Source organism: Oncorhynchus nerka, linkage group LG3 (genome assembly GCF_034236695.1).
Source record: "Oncorhynchus nerka isolate Pitt River linkage group LG3, Oner_Uvic_2.0, whole genome shotgun sequence".
In the NCBI taxonomy this organism is placed as follows: domain Eukaryota; kingdom Metazoa; phylum Chordata; class Actinopteri; order Salmoniformes; family Salmonidae; genus Oncorhynchus; species Oncorhynchus nerka.
Genome location: NC_088398.1, coordinates 15,906,905 through 15,928,060, shown reverse-complemented (window position 1 = coordinate 15,928,060; position 21,156 = coordinate 15,906,905). Strand labels below are relative to the sequence as shown.

Sequence of the window (21,156 nt, the reverse complement as noted above, 5' to 3'; positions counted from 1 at the left end):
ACTGCTCTGGACAGCTCCACACTACTCTGGACAGCTCCACACTGCTCTGGACAGCTCCACACTGCTCTGGACAGCTCCACACTACTCTGGACACTACTCTGGACAGCTCCACACTGCTCTGGACAGCTCCACACTGCTCTGGACAGCTCCACACTACTCTGGACACTACTCTGGACAGCGCTACACTACTCTGGACAGCTCCACACTACTCTGGACACTACTCTGGACAGCGCCACACTACTCTGGACAGCTCCACACTACTCTGGACAGCGCCACACTACTCTGGACAGCTCCACACTGCTCTGGACAGCTCCACACTACTCTGGACACTACTCTGGACAGCGCCACACTACTCTGGACAGCTCCACACTGCTCTGGACAGCTCCACACTACTCTGGACACTACTCTGGACAGCGCTACACTACTCTGGACACTACTCTGGACAGCCCCACACTGCTCTGGACAGCTCCACACTACTCTGGACAGCGCCACACTACTCTGGACAGCCCCGCACTACTCTGGACACTACTCTGGACACTACTCTGGACACTACTCTGGACAGCTCCACACTACTCTGGACAGCTCCACACTGCTCTTGACAGCTCCACACTGCTCTGGACAGCTCCACACTACTCTGGACAGCTCCACACTACTCACTACTCTGGACAGCTCCACACTACTCTGGACAGCTACTCTGGACAGCTCCACACTACTCTGGACAGCTCCACACTACTCTGGAAAGCTCCACACTACTCTGGAAAGCTCCACACTACTCTGGACAGCCCCACACTACTCTGGACAGCTCCACACTGCTCTGGACAGCTCCACACTACTCTGGACAGCTCCACACTGCTCTGGACAGCTCCACACTGCTCTGGACAGCTCCACACTACTCTGGACACTACTCTGGACAGCTCCACACTGCTCTGGACAGCTCCACACTGCTCTGGACAGCTCCACACTACTCTGGACACTACTCTGGACAGCGCTACACTACTCTGGACAGCTCCACACTACTCTGGACACTACTCTGGACAGCGCCACACTACTCTGGACAGCTCCACACTACTCTGGACAGCTCCACACTACTCTGGACAGCGCCACACTACTCTGGACAGCTCCACACTACTCTGGACACTACTCTGGACAGCTCCACATTGCTCTGGACAGCGCCACACTACTCTAGACAGCTCCACACTGCTCTGGACAGCTCCACACTACTCTGGACACTACTCTGGACAGCGCCACACTACTCTGGACAGCTCCACACTGCTCTGGACAGCTCCACACTACTCTGGACACTACTCTGGACAGCTCCACACTACTCTGGACAGCTCCACACTGCTCTGGACAGCTCCACACTGCTCTGGACAGCTCCACACTACTCTGGACACTACTCTGGACAGCTCCACACTGCTCTGGACAGCTCCACACTGCTCTGGACAGCTCCACACTACTCTGGACACTACTCTGGACAGCGCTACACAACTCTGGACAGCTCCACACTACTCTGGACACTACTCTGGACAGCGCCACACTACTCTGGACAGCTCCACACTACTCTGGACAGCTCCACACTACTCTGGACAGCGCCACACTACTCTGGACAGCTCCACACTACTCTGGACACTACTCTGGACAGCTCCACATTGCTCTGGACAGCGCCACACTACTCTAGACAGCTCCACACTGCTCTGGACAGCTCCACACTACTCTGGACACTACTCTGGACAGCGCCACACTACTCTGGACAGCTCCACACTGCTCTGGACAGCTCCACACTACTCTGGACACTACTCTGGACAGCGCTACACTACTCTGGACACTACTCTGGACAGCCCCACACTGCTCTGGACAGCTCCACACTACTCTGGACAGCTCCACACTACTCTGGACAGCTCCACATTGCTCTGGACAGCGCCACACTACTCTAGACAGCTCCACACTACTCTGGACACTACTCTGGACAGCGCCACACTACTCTGGACAGCCCCACACTGCTCTGGACAGCTCCACACTACTCTGGACACTACTCTGGACAGCGCTACACTACTCTGGACAGCTCCACACTACTCTGGACACTACTCTGGACAGCTCCACACTACTCTGGACAGCTCCACACTACTCTGGACAGCTCCACACCACTACTCTGGACAGCTCCACACTACTCTGGACAGCTCCACACTACTCTGGACAGCTCCACACTACTCTGGACAGCTCCACACTACTCTGGACAGCGCCACACTACTCTGGACAGCCCCACACTACTCTGGACACTACTCTGGACACTACTCTGGACACTACTCTGGACAGCTCCACATTGCTCTGGAAGGTTCCACATTGCTCTGGACAGCTCCACACTACTCTGGACAGCTCCACACTGCTCTGGACAGCTCCACACTGTTCTGGACAGCTCCACACTGCTCTGGACAGCTCCACACTACTCTGGACAGCTCCACACTACTCACTACTCTGGACAGCTCCACACTACTCTGGACAGCTACTCTGGACAGCTCCACACTACTCTGGACAGCTCCACACTACTCTGGAAAGCTCCACACTACTCTGGACAGCCCCACACTACTCTGGACAGCTCCACACTGCTCTGGACAGCTCCACACTGCCCTGGACAGCTCCACACTGCTCTGGACAGCTCCACACTACTCTGGACAGCCCCACACTACTCACTGCTCTGGACAGCTCCACACTGCTCTGGACAGCTCCACACTACTCTGGACACTACTCTGGACAGCTCCACACTGCTCTGGACACTACTCTGGACAGCTCCACACTACTCTGGACAGCTCCACACTACTCTGGACAGCTCCACACCACTACTCTGGACAGCTCCACACTACTCTGGACAGCGCCACACTACTCTGGACAGCTCCACACTACTCTGGACAGCTCCACACTACTCTGGACAGCTCCACACTACTCTGGACAGCGCCACACTACTCTGGACAGCCCCACACTACTCTGGACACTACTCTGGACACTACTCTGGACAGCTCCACATTGCTCTGGAAGGTTCCACATTGCTCTGGACAGCTCCACACTACTCTGGACAGCTCCACACTGCTCTGGACAGCTCCACACTGTTCTGGACAGCTCCACACTGCTCTGGACAGCTCCACACTACCTCTGGACAGCTCCACACTACTCACTACTCTGGACAGCTCCACACTACTCTGGACAGCTACTCTGGACAGCTCCACACTACTCTGGACAGCTCCACACTACTCTGGAAAGCTCCACACTACTCTGGACAGCCCCACACTACTCTGGACAGCTCCACACTGCTCTGGACAGCTCCACACTACTCTGGACAGCTCCACACTGCCCTGGACAGCTCCACACTGCTCTGGACAGCTCCACACTACTCTGGACAGCCCCACACTACTCACTGCTCTGGACAGCTCCACACTGCTCTGGACATCTGGACACTACTCTGGACAGCTCCACACTGCTCTGGACAGCTCCACACTGCTCTGGACAGCTCCACACTGCTCTGGACAGATCCACACTACTCTGGACAGCTCCACACTACTCTGGACACTACTCTGGACGGCTCCACACTGCTCTGGACAGCTCCACACTGCTCTGGACAGCTCCACACTGCTCTGGACAGCTCCACACTACTCTGGACAGCTCCACACTACTCTGGACACTGGACAGCTCCACATTGCTCAGGTTCCACTGCTCTGGACAGCTCCACACTACTCTGGACAGCTCCACACTGCTCTGGACAGCTCCACACTGTTCTGGACAGCTCCACACTGCTCTGGACAGCTCCACACTACTCTGGACAGCTCCACACTACTCACTACTCTGGACAGCTCCACACTACTCTGGACAGCTACTCTGGACAGCTCCACACTACTCTGGACAGCTCCACACTACTCTGGAAAGCTCCACACTACTCTGGACAGCCCCACACTACTCTGGACAGCTCCACACTGCTCTGGACAGCTCCACACTGCTCTGGACAGCTCCACACTGCTCTGGACAGCTCCACACTACTCTGGACAGCCCCACACTACTCACTGCTCTGGACAGCTCCACACTGCTCTGGACAGCTCCACACTACTCTGGACACTACTCTGGACAGCAGCTGCCTGGACATTGCTCTGGACAGCTCCACACTACTCTGGACAGCTCCACACTACTCTGGACAGCTCCACACACTGCTCTGGACAGCTCCACACTACTCTGGACAGCTCCACACTACTCTGGACAGCTCCACACTACTCTGGACAGCTCCACACTACTCTGGACAGCTCCACACTACTCTGGACAGCGCCACACTACTCTGGACAGCCCCACACTACTCTGGACACTACTCTGGACACTACTCTGGACAGCTCCACATTGCTCTGGAAGGTTCCACATTGCTCTGGACAGCTCCACACTACTCTGGACAGCTCCACACTGCTCTGGACAGCTCCACACTGTTCTGGACAGCTCCACACTGCTCTGGACAGCTCCACACTACCTCTGGACAGCTCCACACTACTCACTACTCTGGACAGCTCCACACTACTCTGGACAGCTACTCTGGACAGCTCCACACTACTCTGGACAGCTCCACACTACTCTGGAAAGCTCCACACTACTCTGGACAGCCCCACACTACTCTGGACAGCTCCACACTGCTCTGGACAGCTCCACACTACTCTGGACAGCTCCACACTGCCCTGGACAGCTCCACACTGCTCTGGACAGCTCCACACTACTCTGGACAGCCCCACACTACTCACTGCTCTGGACAGCTCCACACTGCTCTGGACAGCTCCACACTACTCTGGACACTACTCTGGACAGCTCCACACTGCTCTGGACAGCTCCACACTGCTCTGGACAGCTCCACACTGCTCTGGACAGATCCACACTACTCTGGACAGCTCCACACTACTCTGGACACTACTCTGGACGGCTCCACACTGCTCTGGACAGCTCCACACTGCTCTGGACAGCTCCACACTGCTCTGGACAGCTCCACACTACTCTGGACAGCTCCACACTACTCTGGACACTACTCTGGACAGCTCCACACTGCTCTGGACAGCTCCACACTGCTCTGGACAGCTCCACACTACTCTGGACAGCTCCACACTACTCTGGACAGCTCCACACTGCTCTGGACAGCTCCACACTACTCTGGACAGCTCCACACTACTCACTACTCTGGACAGCTCCACACTACTCTGGACAGCTCCACACTACTCTGGACAGTGCCACACTACTCTGGACAGCCCCACACTACTCTGGACACTACTCTGGACACTACTCTGGACAGCTCCACATTGCTCTGGACAGTTCCACATTGCTCTGGACAGCTCCACACTACTCTGGACAGCTCCACACTACTCTGGACAGCTCCACACTACTCTGGAAAGCTCCACACTACTCTGGACAGCCCCACACTACTCTGGACAGCTCCACACTGCTCTGGACAGCTCCACACTACTCTGGACAGCTCCACACTGCTCTGGACAGCTCCACACTGCTCCACACTGCTCTGGACAGCTCCACACTACTCTGGACAGCCCCACACTACTCACTGCTCTGGACAGCTCCACACTGCTCTGGACAGCTCCACACTACTCTGGACACTACTCTGGACAGCTCCACACTGCTCTGGACAGCTCCACACTGCTCTGGACAGCAGCTCCACACTGCTCTGGACAGCTCCACACTACTCTGGACAGCTCCACACTGCTCTGGACAGCTCCACACTACTCACTACTCTGGACAGCTCCACACTACTCTGGACAGCTCCACACTACTCTGGACAGCTCCACACTACTCTGGAAAGCTCCACACTACTCTGGACAACCCCACACTACTCTGGACAGCTCCACACTGCTCTGGACAGCTCCACACTACTCTGGACAGATCCACACTACTCTGGACAGCTCCACACCACTCTGGACAGCTCCACACTACTCTGGACAGCTCAACACTACTCTGGACACTACTCTGGACAGCCCCACACTGCTCTGGACAGCTCCACACTACTCTGGACAGCTCCACACTACTCTGGACAGGTCCACACTGCTCTGGACAGCTCCACACTGCTCTGGACAGCTCCACACTACTCTGGACAACACTACTCTGGACAGCTCCACATAACTCAACTGAATCAGAGATGGATGACTGCTACCGTCACATTCCCCCTTTTAGCCTCAATAAAGTATTATCTCATGTGACCTTATCATAACTGGTCATACATCTCTGGGCTTAACGACATACCTGAGCAGAGCAGCAAGGTCAGCACCACCGCCACACTGACTGTCTTCATCTTCATCAGATCTCCTGGCTCTGGAAAGAAGGAGAGATGAAGGGAAGATAAGATAAAGGAAAGATTGAGTATAAACAAAAATGGTGTTTGATAAGTGGCACATTAGAATATAATGCCACTCCATCTCTAACTGTCCCCTCCACATCCTCTTCTCCTCCCTCAGTTGTTCTTTCTGTGTCTCCATCTGATTGTGTTTGGATGGGTGGGGGTGAGGGTGAGGGTGAGGGAGGTGCTCCATTAGCTAATTCATAGACAACGATAGAATGTTGTGGTGGTGAAAGCCTTCTCATGGTGTGATCAGTGCATGAAGTGGAGCCGAGAGGATGTCCTTTGGATCACTTAACTTGTCTGACATCACCAGAGGAGTGAATGCAGTGTGTGTGTGTGTGTGTGTGTGTGTGTGTGGTGTGTGTGTGTGTGTGTGTGTGTGTGTGTGTGTGTGTGTGTGTGTGTGTGTGTGTGTGTGTGTGTGTGTGTGTGTGTGTGTGTGTGTGTATGTATGTGTGTGTGGGGTGTGTGTGTATGTATGTGTGTGTGTGTATGTATGTGTGTGTGGGGTGTGTGTGTATGTATGTGTGTGTGTGTGTGTGTGTGTGGGGTGTGTGTGTGTATGTGTGTGTGTGTGTGTGTGTGTGTGTGTGTGTATGTATGTGTGTGTGTGTGTGTGTGTGTGTGTGTGTGTGTGTGTGTGTGTGTGTGTGTGTGTGTGTGTGTGTGTGTGTGTGTGTGTGTGTGTGTGTGTGTGTGTGTGTGTGTGTGTGTGTGTGTGTGTGTGTGTGTGTGTGTGTGTATGTATGTGTGTGTGGGGTGTGTGTGTATGTATGTGTGTGTGTGTGTGTGTGGGGTGTGTGTGTATGTATGTGTGTGTGTGTGTGTGTGTGTGTGTGTGTGTGTGTGTGTGTGTGTGTGTGTGTGTGTGTGTGTGTGTGTGTGTGTGTGTGTGTGTGTGTGTGTGTGTGTGTGTGTGTGTGTGTGTGTGTGTGGGGTGTGTGTGCATGTATGTGTGTGTGTGGGGGGGGTGTGTGTGTATGTATGTGTGTGTGTGTGTGTGTGTGTGTGTGTGTGTGTGTGTGTGTGTGTGTGTGTGTGTGTGTGTGTGTGTGTGTGTGTGTGTGTGTTCATCAGTCACGTTATATCAGTCACGTTATATCAGTCACGTCATATCAGTCACGTTAAATCAGTCACGTTATATCAGTCACGTTATATCAGTCACGTTATATCAATCAAGTTCAAAGTATTCCAACATGGCCAAGGTTTTTCATCTACTGACGACTGTCAACACATGATTACTTAAAGAAAAATCTGCTCAGTAGATATTTTGCAGCATTGAATCCCTACACCTGATGTCCAGGGGAATTCAATTTACCACCAATGCAAAATGTTTGATGTTATATTTTGACATGTACAAACGAGAGGCTCCCAATGGATCCAGACAGGGATTGGTATATTGATTAGGTGTCAGTGAACATGCCTGAATTAAAACAGCCTGGTAATAATTAATGGTAATTGGGACTGGGGGGAGCTGGACAATTACTTGGCTGGGTTTCAAACAGAGATCCACCTTTTCCTTAATTACAGCCAGTTTGCTACAGCAGGAAAATAATCCTGCAGCAACAGGAAATGTGAATTATTATGTGGATTATAATTAATGGACATTTTTGTAGGGGTTGATACATTTTTCATTAGGGCAAATCAAGTCTGAAATTTCAAAGTGAATATTACAAACTTTGAAGAATCCCTTTGAAACCTCAAATACATTTCACATTTTAAATGTCCTGCATAGAAGGAAAGTTATTCTGCAACAGGATGCTTAATCAGGAGTGTAAACACTGTAGGACACTGCGATCCTGAACACTAGAGATGAAACAGGCCTGAACTATTGGCTGTGTGTGTGTGTGTGTGTGTCTGTGTGTGTGAAATAGAGAGGGAATGTGTGTACAAAGCAGGAAGCATTAAGCCACCTGCAGAGACCCGATCTGTTGGCAGGAGCAGAAAACCTGCTGCTCTCATTTGTTAATGAGGACAATTAGCATGTGATAATGTCATAATTCCCCAACCACCATCTCTCTCTGCTACAAGACACTCTTATATAATCTTCTCCTCTCTCTGTTTCTCTCTCTCTCCCAGACTCTTACACACTACACTGGGCAGAGAGCCGAGCCACTATCATAGCCTGAAAGCACAGTCATTTGATTACATCTGAACCAAAAGACAGGACACAGCGGAGCCCCAGAGGAGAGGGTCCCTCAGAAAACACCAGCAACAACCACACATCAGTTGTGACACCTTGGTACAGCCATGTTCTGTCTGTATAGGTTGATTCTGCGTTGGGACATGGCGTTGGGAACACTTTGCTGTGTTCTTATTACCGAAGAATTACATGGTAATAAGAACATGTTTTTCTTAAAACTGTATTGTTGGTTAAGGGCTTGTAATTAAACATTTCACTGTATTCAGCATTTCACTGTTGTATTTGGTGCATGTGACAAATCAAATTGGATTTGATGTTATATCATAATGTGTGAACACAGGCGTGTGAAACATGTTCATATCTTTGTGTTACTACAGCACATAAGGGGAATTATCTGCACTGTTGTTTATAGAGGACCTGTGAAGCATATAATCCAAGATCTTCTACTCCATTTAAGGAGGAAAAAATAGTTTCTGGAATCATTTGGGGCCAGAAACATTTTACATAAAATCACATGTGAAAGGAACACGTGAAAAAACACGTGGTTTATGGACACGTGTGAACACAGGTGTAAACAAATCATGTGAAAGGAACACGTGAAAAAACATGTGGTTTATGGACACGTGTGAACACAGGTGTAAACAAATCATGTGAAAGGAACACGTGAAAAAACACGTGGTTTATGGACACGTGTGAACACAGGTGTAAACAAATCATGTGAAAGGAACACGTGAAAAAACACATGGTTTATGGACACGTGTGAACACAGGTGTAAACAAATCATGTGTAAGGAACACGTGAAAAAACACGTGGTTTATGGACACGTGTGAACACAGGTGTAAACAAATCATGTGAAAGGAACACGTGAAAAAACACGTGGTTTATGGACACGTGTGAACACAGGTGTAAACAAATCACGTGAAAGGAACACGTGAAAAAACACGTGGTTTATGGACACGTGTGAACACAGGTGTAAACAAATCATGTGAAAGGAACACGTGAAAAAACACGTGGTTTATGGACACGTGTGAACACAGGTGTAAACAAATCATGTGAAAGGAACACGTGAAAAAACACGTGGTTTATGGACACGTGTGAACACAGGTGTAAACAAATCATGTGAAAGGAACACGTGAAAAAAAAACACGTGAACACAGGTTAAACAAATCATGTGAAAGGAACACGTGAAAAAACGTGGTTTATGGATGTGAACACAGGTGTAAACAAATCATGTGAAAGGAACACGTGAAAAAACACGTGGTTTATGGACACGATGTGAACACAGGTGTAAACAAATCATGTGAAAGGAACACGTGAAAAACACGTGGTTTATGGACACGTGTGAACACAGGTGTAAACAAATCATGTGAAAGGAACACGTGAAAAAACACGTGGTTTATGGACACGTGTGAACACAGGTGTAAACAAATCATGTGAAAGGAACACGTGAAAAACACGTGGTTTATGGACACGTGTGAACACAGGTGTAAACAAATCATGTGAAAGGAACACGTGAAAAAACACGTGGTTTATGGACACGTGTGAACACAGGTGTAAACAAATCATGTGAAAGGAACACGTGAAAAACACGGTGGTTTATGGACACGTGTGAACACAGGTGTAAACAAATCATGTGAAAGGAACACGTGAAAAACACGTGGTTTATGGACACGTGTGAACACAGGTGTAAACAAATCATGTGAAAGGAACACGTGAAAAAACACGTGGTTTATGGACACGTGTGAACACAGGTGTAAACAAATCATGTGAAAGGAACACGTGAAAAACACGTGGTTTATGGACACGTGTGAACACAGGTGTAAACAAATCATGTGAAAGGAACACGTGAAAAAACACGTGGTTTATGGACACGTGTGAACACAGGTGTAAACAAATCATGTGAACAAAAAGGAACACGTGAAAAAAACACGTGGTTTATGGACACGTGTGAACACAGGTGTAAACAAATCATGTGAAAGGAACACGTGAAAAAACACGTGGTTTATGGACACGTGTGAACACAGGTGTAAACAAATCATGTGAAAGGAACACCTGAAAAAACACGTGGTTTATGGACACGTGTGAACACAGGTGTAAACAAATCATGTGAAAGGAACACGTGAAAAACACGTGGTTTATGGACACGTGTGAACACAGGTGTAAACAAATCATGTGAAAGGAACACGTGAAAAAACACGTGGTTTATGGACACGTGTGTAATCACAGGTGTAAACAAATCATGTGAAAGGAACACGTAAAAAAACACGTGGTTTATGGACACGTGTGAACACAGGTGTAAACAAATCATGTGAAAGGAACACGTGAAAAAACACGTGGTTTATGGACACGTGTGAACACAGGTGTAAACAAATCATGTGAAAGGAACACGTGAACAAACACGTGGTTTATGGACACGTGTGAACACAGGTGTAAACAAATCATGTGAAAGGAACACGTGAACAAACACGTGGTTTATGGACACGTGTGAACACAGGTGTAAACAAATCATGTGAAAGGAACACGTGAAAAAACACGTGGTTTATGGACACGTGTGAACACAGGTGTAAACAAATCATGTGAAATATGTCTCATGTAAAATAAAAAACATTCACATGAGTCAGACACATAGTTTTCGGACTCTTGTGACATTTCACATACATTTTTCATATGTGAACAAATCAAGTGAAAAATGTCATGTGGGAAAAGCAGACATGTGAGTCAGACGTGTTTTTAAAATATTTTTTTTAAATAAAAATAAAAAGGACAAATTTGACATGTTTTTTTTTGTAAGGGAAACAACACCCTGGTGCCTCACTGGGTTTACAGTGACACACACACACACACACACACACACACACACACACACACACACACACACACACACACACACACACACACACACACACACTCCTCTCCTTTGGGCTTTTTAACCATGGACTGCCGGACTGGGCCATCTGCTATCCTTCACTCCCTCCCTCTTTTCTTCCCCTCCTCTTTCTGTATCTCTCTCTTTCTGTCCCCTATTCACCTAGACTTCTCTATCTGTCACTCGCTCTTCCTTCCTCAGTGCCTCTCTATCAGTCCAGCTCTATCTGTCACTCTCTCTTCCTTCCTCAGTCCCTCTCTATCTGTCACTCTCTCTTCCTCCCTCAGTCCCTCTCTATCAGTCCAGCTCTATCTGTCACTCTCTCTTCCTTCCTCAGTCCCTCTCTATCTGTCACTCTCTCGTCCTCCCTCGGTCCCTCTCTATCCAGTCCAGCTCTATCTGTCACTCTCTCTTCCTTCCTCAGTCCCTCTCTCTCTTCCTCCCTCAGTCCCTCTCTATCCCTCTCTATCCAGTCCAGCTCTATCTGTCACTCTCTCTTCCTTCCTCAGTCCCTCTCTATCAGTCCCTCTCTATCAGTCCAGCTCTATCTGTCACTCTCTCTTCCTTCCTCAGTCCCTCTCTCAGTCCCTCTTCCGGCGCCGACAGAGATGGCCGCCTCGCTTCGCGTTCCTAGGAAACTATGCAGTTTTTTGTTTTTTTACGTGTTATTTCTTACATTAGTACCCCAGGTCATCTTAGGTTTCATTACATACAGTCGAAGAACTACTGAATATAAGATCAGCGTCAACTCACCATCAGTACGACCAAGAATATGTTTTCGCGTGCGTGATCCTGTGTTCTGCCTTACAAACAGGACAACGGAATGGATCGCATGCAGCGACCCAAGAAAACGACTCCGAAAAAGAGGGAAACGTAGCGGTCTTCTGGTCAGACTCTGGACAAGGGCACATCGCGCACCACTCCCCAGCATTCTTCTTGCCAATGTCCAGTCTCTTGACAACAAGGTTGATGAAATCCGAGCAAGGGTAGCATTCCAGAGGGACATCAGAGACTGCAATGTTCTCTGCTTCACGGAAACATGGCTTACTGGGAAGACGCTATCCGATGCGGTGCAGCCAACGGGTTTCTCCACGCATCGCGCAGACAGAAACAAACATCTTTCTGGTAAGAAGAGCGGCGGGGGCGTATGCCTCATGACTAACGAGACATGGTGTGATGAAGGAAACATACAGGAACTCAAATCCTTCTGTTCACCTGATTTAGAATTCCTCACAATCAAATGTAGACCGCATTATCTTCCAAGAGAATTCTCTTCGATTATAATCACAGCCGTATATATCCCCCAAGCAGACACATCGATGGCTCTGAACGAACTTTATTTAACTCTTTGCAAACTGGAAACCATTTATCCGGAGGCTGCATTCATTGTAGCTGGGGATTTTAACAAAGCTAATCTGAAAACAAGACTCCCTAAATTTTATCAGCATATCGATTGCGCAACCAGGGGTGGTAAAACCTTGGATCATTGTTACTCTAACTTCCGCGACGCATATAAGGCCCTGCCCGCCCCCTTTCGGAAAAGCTGACCACGACTCCATTTTGTTGATCACTGCCTACAGGCAGAAACTTAAACAAGAGGCTCCCACGCTGAGGTCTGTCCAACGCTGGTCAGACCAAGCTGACTCCACACTCCAAGACTGCTTCCATCACGTGGACTGGGACATGTTTCGTATTGCGTCAGATGAAAATATTGACGAATACGCTGATTCGGTGTGCGAGTTCATTAGAATGTGCGTTGAAGATGTCGTTCCCATAGCAACGATAAAAACATTCCCAAACCAGAAACCGTGGATTGATGGCAGCATTCGCGTGAAACTGAAAGCGCGAACCCCTGCTTTTAATCAGGGCAAGGTGTCTGGTAACATGTCCGAATATAAACAATGCAGCTATTCCCTCCGCAAGGCTATTAAACAAGCTAAGCGTCAGTACAGGGACAAAGTGGAATCTCAATTCAATGGCTCAGACACAAGAGGCATGTGGCAGGGTCTACAGTCAATCACGGACTACAAGAAGAAACCCAGCCCAGTCACGGACCAGGATGTCTTGCTCCCAGGCAGACTAAATAACTTTTTTGCCCGCTTTGAGGACAATACAGTGCCACTGACACGGCCTGCAACGAAAACATGCGGTCTCTCCTTCACTGCAGCCGAGGTGAGTAAGACATTTAAACGTGTTAACCCTCGCAAGGCTGCAGGCCCAGACGGCATCCCCAGCCGCGCCCTCAGAGCATGCGCAGACCAGCTGGCCGGTGTGTTTACGGACATATTCAATCAATCCCTATACCAGTCTGCTGTTCCCACATGCTTCAAGAGGGCCACCATTGTTCCTGTTCCCAAGAAAGCTAAGGTAACTGAGCTAAACGACTACCGCCCGTAGCACTCACTTCCGTCATCATGAAGTGCTTTGAGAGACTAGTCAAGGACCATATCACCTCCACCCTACCTGACACCCTAGACCCACTCCAATTTGCTTACCGCCCAAATAGGTCCACAGACGATGCAATCTCAACCACACTGCACACTGCCCTAACCCACCTGGACAAGAGGAATACCTATGTGAGAATGCTGTTCATCGACTACAGCTCGGCATTCAACACCATAGTACCCTCCAAGCTCGTCATCAAGCTCGAGACCCTGGGTCTCGACCCCGCCCTGTGCAACTGGGTACTGGACTTCCTGACGGGCCGCCCCCAGGTGGTGAGGGTAGGCAACAACATCTCCTCCCGCTGATCCTCAACACGGGGCCCCACAAGGGTGCGTTCTGAGCCCTCTCCTGTACTCCTGTTCACCCACGACTGCGTGGCCACGCACGCCTCCAACTCAATCATCAAGTTTGCGGACGACACAACAGTGGTAGGCTTGATTACCAACAACGACGAGACGGCCTACAGGGAGAGGTGAGGGCCCTCGGAGTGTGGTGTCAGGAAAATAACCTCACACTCAACGTCAACAAAACTAAGGAGATGATTGTGGACTTCAGGAAACAGCAGAGGGAACACCCCTATCCACATCGATGGAACAGTAGTGGAGAGGGTAGCAAGTTTTAAGTTCCTCGGCATACACATCACAGACAAACTGAATTGGTCCACTCACACTGACAGCGTCGTGAAGAAGGCGCAGCAGCGCCTCTTCAACCTCAGGAGGCTGAAGAAATTCGGCTTGTCACCAAAAGCACTCACGAACTTCTACAGATGCACAATCGAGAGCATCCTGGCGGGCTGTATCACCGCCTGGTACGGCAACTGCTCCGCCCTCAACCGTAAGGCTCTCCAGAGGGTAGTGAGGTCTGCACAACGCATCACCGGGGCAAACTACCTGCCCTCCAGGACACCTACACCACCCGATGTTACAGGAAGGCCATAAAGATCATCAAGGACATCAACCACCCGAACCACTGCCTGTTCACCCCGCTATCATCCAGAAGGCGAGGTCAGTACAGGTGCATCAAAGCTGGGACTGAGAGACTGAAAAACAGCTTCTATCTCAAGGCTATCAGACTGTTAAACAGCCACCATTGAGTGGCTGCTGCCAACACACTGTCATTGACACTGACCCAACTCCAGCCACTTTAATAATGGGAATTGATGGGAAATGATGTAAATATATCACTAGCCACTTTAAACAATGCTACCTTATATAATGTTACTTACCCTACATTATTCATCTCATATGCATACGTATATACTGTACTCTACATCATCGACTGCATCCTTATGTAATACATGTATCACTAGCCACTTTAACTATGCCACTTTGTCTACATACTCATCTCATATGTATATACTGTACTCGATACCATCTACTGTATGCTGCTCTGTACCATCACTCACTCATATATCCTTATGTACATATTCTTTATCCCCTTACACTGTGTATAAGACAGTAGTTTTAGAATTGTTAGTTAGATTACTTGTTGGTTATCACTGCATTGTCGGAACTAGAAGCACAAGCATTTCACTACACTCACATTAACATCTGCTAACCATGTGTATGTGACAAATAAAATTTGATTTGATTTGATTTGATCAGTCCCTCTATCAGTCCCTCTCTATCAGTCCCTAGCTCAGTCCCTCTCTATCAGTCCCTCTCTCAGTCCCTCTCTATCAGTCCCTCTCTCAGTCCCTCTCTATCAGTCCCTCTCTATCAGTCCCTCTCTATCAGTCCCTCTCTCAGTCCCTCTCTATCAGTCCCTCTCTGTCCCTCTCTATCAGTCCCTCTCTCTCAGTCCCTCTCTATCAATCCCTCTCTATCAGTCCCTCTCTCAGTCCCTCTCTATCAGTCCCTCTCTCTCAGTCCCTCTCTATCAGTCCCTCTCTCGCAGTCCCTCTCTATCAGTCCCTCTCTATCAGTCCCTCTCTCTCAGTCCCTCTCTCTCAGTCCCTCTCTCTCAGTCCCTCTCTCAGTCCCTCTCTATCAGTCCCTCTCTATCTGTCATGTATTTCACTCTCTTTTTACAGCCACCCTCTTTATTTTATTTTCCTGCTTCCCTCTTTCTCTATTTCTTCCCACATCTCTTATCCTCTTTCCTTCCCTGCATCATCTTCTCATCGATCTTCCAATTTGTCCAGTTCTCTCTTTTTTTCTGTCTGACTTTCTCTCCTCTCCTGCTTTCTGTCCTTCTATCTTTTCTCATTCTATTTCCTGTTCTGCCTCATGCCACTCTCTCTATCCCTCTCTTCTCTCTTTTTATTCCTCATTCTATTTCCTGTTCTGCCTCATGCCACTCTCTCTATCCCTCTCTTCTCTCTCTTTATTTCCCATTCCATTTCTGCTATGCCTCCTCTGTCCTTCCCTCTCATTCTTATTTTCTCCCCACCCTCTCTTTCTCTCCCTCCCTCTCTCTTTCTCCTCTCATGCCTCCTTTCACCCTCTCCTCCTCCTTATCTTATAAAATCTCAGCTCCAGCAGCATCCCACTCTGAACTCAAAGACTGTGTCTGTCTTCATCTGAGATGTGGGATTTGTTCCAAATGGCACCCTATGTATTCCACTACTTTTGACCAGGGTCCATACGGCTCTGATCAAAAGTAGGGCACTATATAGGGAATAGGGTGCCATTTGAGATGCAGCCTCTGAGTCTCTGGTCACTGAGAAGGGAGAGAGGAGGAGGTACAGACAGGCCTTTGTTGAGCTCCTTTAAAGAGGCGGAAAAGCCTTCAATGACTGCAGATGCATGAACCCCACAAAGATGTCTCTGTCTGTCTGTCCTTCATTCCTTCACCTTCAAATCATTTCCTTCATTCTCCTTGGCTTACATAACCCCAGTGGTTGGTGCATCTATCCCCTAATACTTCTGTCACTGTAATGAAGGCAAAGTATCCAGTCAGGCTGCAAGGAAATGCACACCCCAAACACACACACACACTAGATACAATACACACACACATGCACACACACTTGTCCATAAATCACGTAGACACAAACACACATGACCAATATTCACTTCCTCTCTTCCTCTTTCCCTCCTCTCCTCCCTCATCAGAAAATACATTCTTAAATCATGAAGTGTCCGAAAAGCAAAAGGTATCACTGCGCCAACAGAACAGTACACAGGCTGAATGTTTACTTTAGGTGGTTTACTGGAGGTCATGGGTTTCTGGTTAGTTAAAATGACAATGGGTGCATCTCAATAGTCTCTCAGTCTCCTTTCCTTCATCTGCTCTGATGAGTGTAAAACTACTTGATAGGTGAAAGCAGATTCACAACAATACACATCAACCATATTGCTTTCATCAATTTTGTGGCAAGGAGACGGATAAAGGAAAGGAGACAAGGGGAAGACTCCACTTTAGACTGTTGAGATGCAGCCCTGGGCTGCCTGCCTGGAAGTGTTGTGTAAATCAAAATGGATGATGGATGAGGTCTCATACCACACAGACATAGACTGACTCTTCATTTATCCACCGCCTTTCCGTCTTTGAGTACTCTAAAAAAATATTCTCTCTATCTCTCTCTCTGTCTAGGTCCATGTCTCTATCTCACTGTACAGTTGAAGTCGGAAGTTTACATACACCTGAGCCAAATACATTTGAATTCAGTTTTTCACAATTCCTGACATTTAATCCCAGTAAAAATTCCCTGTCTTAGGTCAGTTACGATCACCACTTTATTTTAAGAATGTGAAATGTCAGAATGGTAGTAGAGAGAATTCATATTTATATAATGAATATTTCAGCTTTTATTTCTTTCATCATGTTCCCAGTGGGTCAGAAGTTTACATACACTCAATTAGTATTTGGTAGCATTGCCTTTAAATTGTTTAACTTAGGTCAAACGTTTCAGGTAGCCTTCCACAACTTTCCCACAATAAGTTGGGGGAATTTTGGCCCATTCATCCGGACAGAGCTGGTGTAACTGAGTCAGGTTTGTAGGCCTCTTTGCTCGCACACGCGTTTTCAGTTCCATCCACAAATGTTCTATAGGATTGAGGTCAGGGCTTTGTGATGGCCACTCCAATACCTTGACTTTGTTGTCCTTAAGCCATTTTGCCACAACATTGGAAGTATGCTTGGGGTCATTGTCCATTTGGAAAACCCATTTGTGACCAAGCTTTAACTTCCTGATTTATGTCTTGAGATGTTGCTTCAGTATATCCACATAATTTTCCATCCTCATGATGCCATCTATATTGTGAAGTGCACCAGTCCGTCCTGCAGCAATGCACCCCCACAACATGATGCTGTCACCCCCGTGCTTCACGGTTGGGATGGTGTTCTTCGGCTTGCAAGCCTCCCCCTTTCTCCTCCAAACATAACGATGGCCATTATGGCCAAACAGTTCTATTTTTGTTTCATCAGACCAGAGGACATTTCTCCAGAAAGTACAATCTTTGTCCCCATGTGCAGTTGCAAACCATAGTCTGGCTTTTTTATGGTGGTTTTGGAGCAGTGGCCTCTTCCTTGCTAAGGAGCCTTTCAGGTTATGTCGATATAGGATACGTTTTACTGTGGATATAGATACTTTTGTACCTGTTCCTCCAGCATCTTCAGCAAGGTCCTTTGCTGTTGTTCTGGGATTGATTTGCACTTTTCACACCGAAGTTCGTTCATCTCTAGGAGACAGAACGCGTCTCCTTCCTGAGCGGTATGACAGCTGCGTGGTCCCATGGTGTTTATACTTGCGTACTATTGTTTGTACAGATGAATGTGGTACCTTCAGGTGTTTGGAAATTGCTCCCAAGGATGAACCAGACTTGTGGAAGTCCACAATTTTTTTCTGAGGTCTTGGCTGATTTTCCCATGATGTCAAACAAAGAGGCACTGAGTTTGAAGAAACCTTGAAATTCATCCACAGGTACACCTCCAATTGACTCAAATGATGTCAATTAGCCTATCAAAAGCTTCTAAAGCCATGACATAATTTCCTGGAAATTTCCAAGCTGTTTAAAGGCACAGTCAACTTGTAAACAATTGTTGGAAAAATTACTTGTGTCATGAACAAAGTAGTTGTCCCAACCGACTTGCCAAAACTATAGTTTGTTAACAAGAAATGTGTGGAGTGGTTGACAAACGAGTTTTAATGACTCCAACCTAGTGTATGTAAACTTCTGACTTCAACTGTATTTCTCTTTCTCCCCCTCTCTCTATGTGTATTTCTCTCTATCCCTCTCTGTCTTTCTCTCTCTGTATTTCTCCCTCTCAGTCTCTCACTCTCTCTTATATATATGAAAGGAGTGGACAGGTTTCCACCATATTGCATTCACCTGTCAGATTGTGTCAGATCAGAGGTCATGAGGGGGAAGAGTGCTACAGTAAATGTCCTTATCCTCAACTCATCATTGTCTTTCAAGTGAGGACATAGAAAGACAACTCACAGATGAGATGTAGCTTCATCATTTACTAATTGTGACAGTTGAAAATAGGCCATTACAAGAGGTAGCAATACATCATTCAGCATCACTTCCAGGTTACAGTCTTCCAATCAAAATATATATGTGCCAAATTAGAGACAGACAGCAAAAACAAATAGGTGTGTAATGTGTTTCTATCATAACCAGAACATATTAAAATAATCCCAACAGTAACAAGACATGGGAATATTCCCACATCTTTTGATTAGTCTCTTGTGTACAAGACAAACACGTGTTCATAAAATCCCAACAGATAAACCTCAGAGGATAAAAAGGCTTGAATAGCAGTGCCATCCCTTAACAGCGATCAGGGGTGACTGATGACCAGCAGCGCACACTGTACTGTACTGTACTGCCATGTACCTGAACTGTTGGCAATTGTAACATGCAGGCAGCGCAGACTCAGGCCACCATATGTCATCAACATATAAGCGGCGGGGGCGACACTGCACAGCACCGGAGGCAGGAGCACTATCGTTCAATTTATAATGGATGGATGCTTTAAAAATAAATGATTCAGTATTGGCTAAACCATTCGATAAAAAAATAATAGTCCTACATATTAAGATATACTGATTGGTAGACAGGATCCGTAGACTACTCATTTGCATTGATTAGATGTGTATTATGCATCAATAATCTTACAGTGCCAAACTGAGTCAAACAAATCATCTGTACATGAATTAAGAGGTACTGCGAATTAAGGCGACATGTTGCATTCCATGATGGGAATATTCTCGGATATTTCAAATAACATAGCCTATTGCATATCCCTGTTAGGCTACATTGTTTCAGTGAGTTTTTCTTGTCATAGGCTATGGCTCAAATTCTGAAGCAATGTTTTACATTAGGCTATAGGCCTAATCTAAATGGGCATAAATAGGGACCGGCACGAGCCTATCCAACCTGTGTAGCTTAATGATTTCACCCGTGTGTGGCATTCTGTAGAGCAGACTGGGAAATCAGCATGGTAATGCATTATTGAAGACGTGTCCCATCATACCACCATCCCAATGATGCGCATAGTCTGTTTAATCGTTCCCCCCAATAAACGTAACAACCTAATCACAATTTTCTCACCTTTCATCTTCTCCGGAACAAGCACGCCCTGTTTTCATCCAGTAAAGCCCTTATCGGATAATAATCGGCTATTAACCTAACATCTCAATATGCAGGAAAGCCAACAGACACCCTCACCAGCATCTCACCAAAAACTGCAGAATTTAACCCGTCACGCACCAGGCGGCGAATTTATTTGAAGAATCTCATCACATCCACCACATGTAAAAAAAAAAAAAAAAAATTTAAAAAAGACAATTATCCCCTTAGCTCACTCACCTTTAAATTCACACTACCTCCTCCGTATTGACAGAGTAGGCAACGTTATGTGTTTGTAGGAGGAGAAATATGTAGCCTAGCCTATTGATGCATGTATTTCTCTCCGTTCTTGGTGTCACCCTCCCTCTCAATCGCGCCCCCCAAGAGCAGCACTTGACGACTGGGGCTGAACATTTGGAAGATGCTCAGAATATGTCGGCTTTTGCTCTCGGTCGGAGCCGCTCGACTATTCTCGGTAAACACCGGATTCGATTGCCCCAAGCAAGGCAACGATTGCTTGTTGTTTGTCTTTTTATCTGAAGTGGTTTATTTCCCTTATAATGAAACATAATGGCTTTATTGTGTATAGGCTATTCAGCCGAGACGTAGAAGTGAAGGCTGAGTCTAAGGATTTAGTTCAACCTCAATCGAGTATATCTATGATGTATTAAAACATCTCAAAGCCCAGACTATGCCAGAACGAAGGGACAGAACACAGATAACATTCGTCCATTGACCGCCATTAATTGACCTAAAAACACACTTAATGAAATGGTAGCCAAAACATTATAAAACATCGAAACATATGCCATAATTAATTTCCACCGCA

At 47.4% G+C, this 21,156-nt stretch overlaps 1 protein-coding gene across 2 annotated transcripts in view; it reads right to left on the bottom strand.

Annotated features, from left to right (window-relative positions):
• The window catches only part of LOC115122530 (uncharacterized), a 75,237-nt gene extending 54,472 nt beyond the window's left edge, over positions 1–20,765 (bottom strand). Inside the window, exons 1-2 of one of the 2 annotated variants that reach the window (XM_065008842.1) lie at positions 20,568–20,765; positions 6,256–6,324 (exon numbers count right to left, since the gene is read on the bottom strand). In XM_065008842.1, the coding sequence (XP_064864914.1) occupies positions 6,256–6,310 (55 nt within the window). In that variant the 5' untranslated portion in view covers positions 6,311–6,324; positions 20,568–20,765. Of the gene's footprint in view, positions 1–6,255; positions 6,325–20,309; positions 20,507–20,567 lie in introns of those variants that run through there. The other variant, XM_065008836.1, reaches the window with a different exon arrangement.
• Between the last annotated feature and the right edge of the window lie 391 nt (positions 20,766–21,156).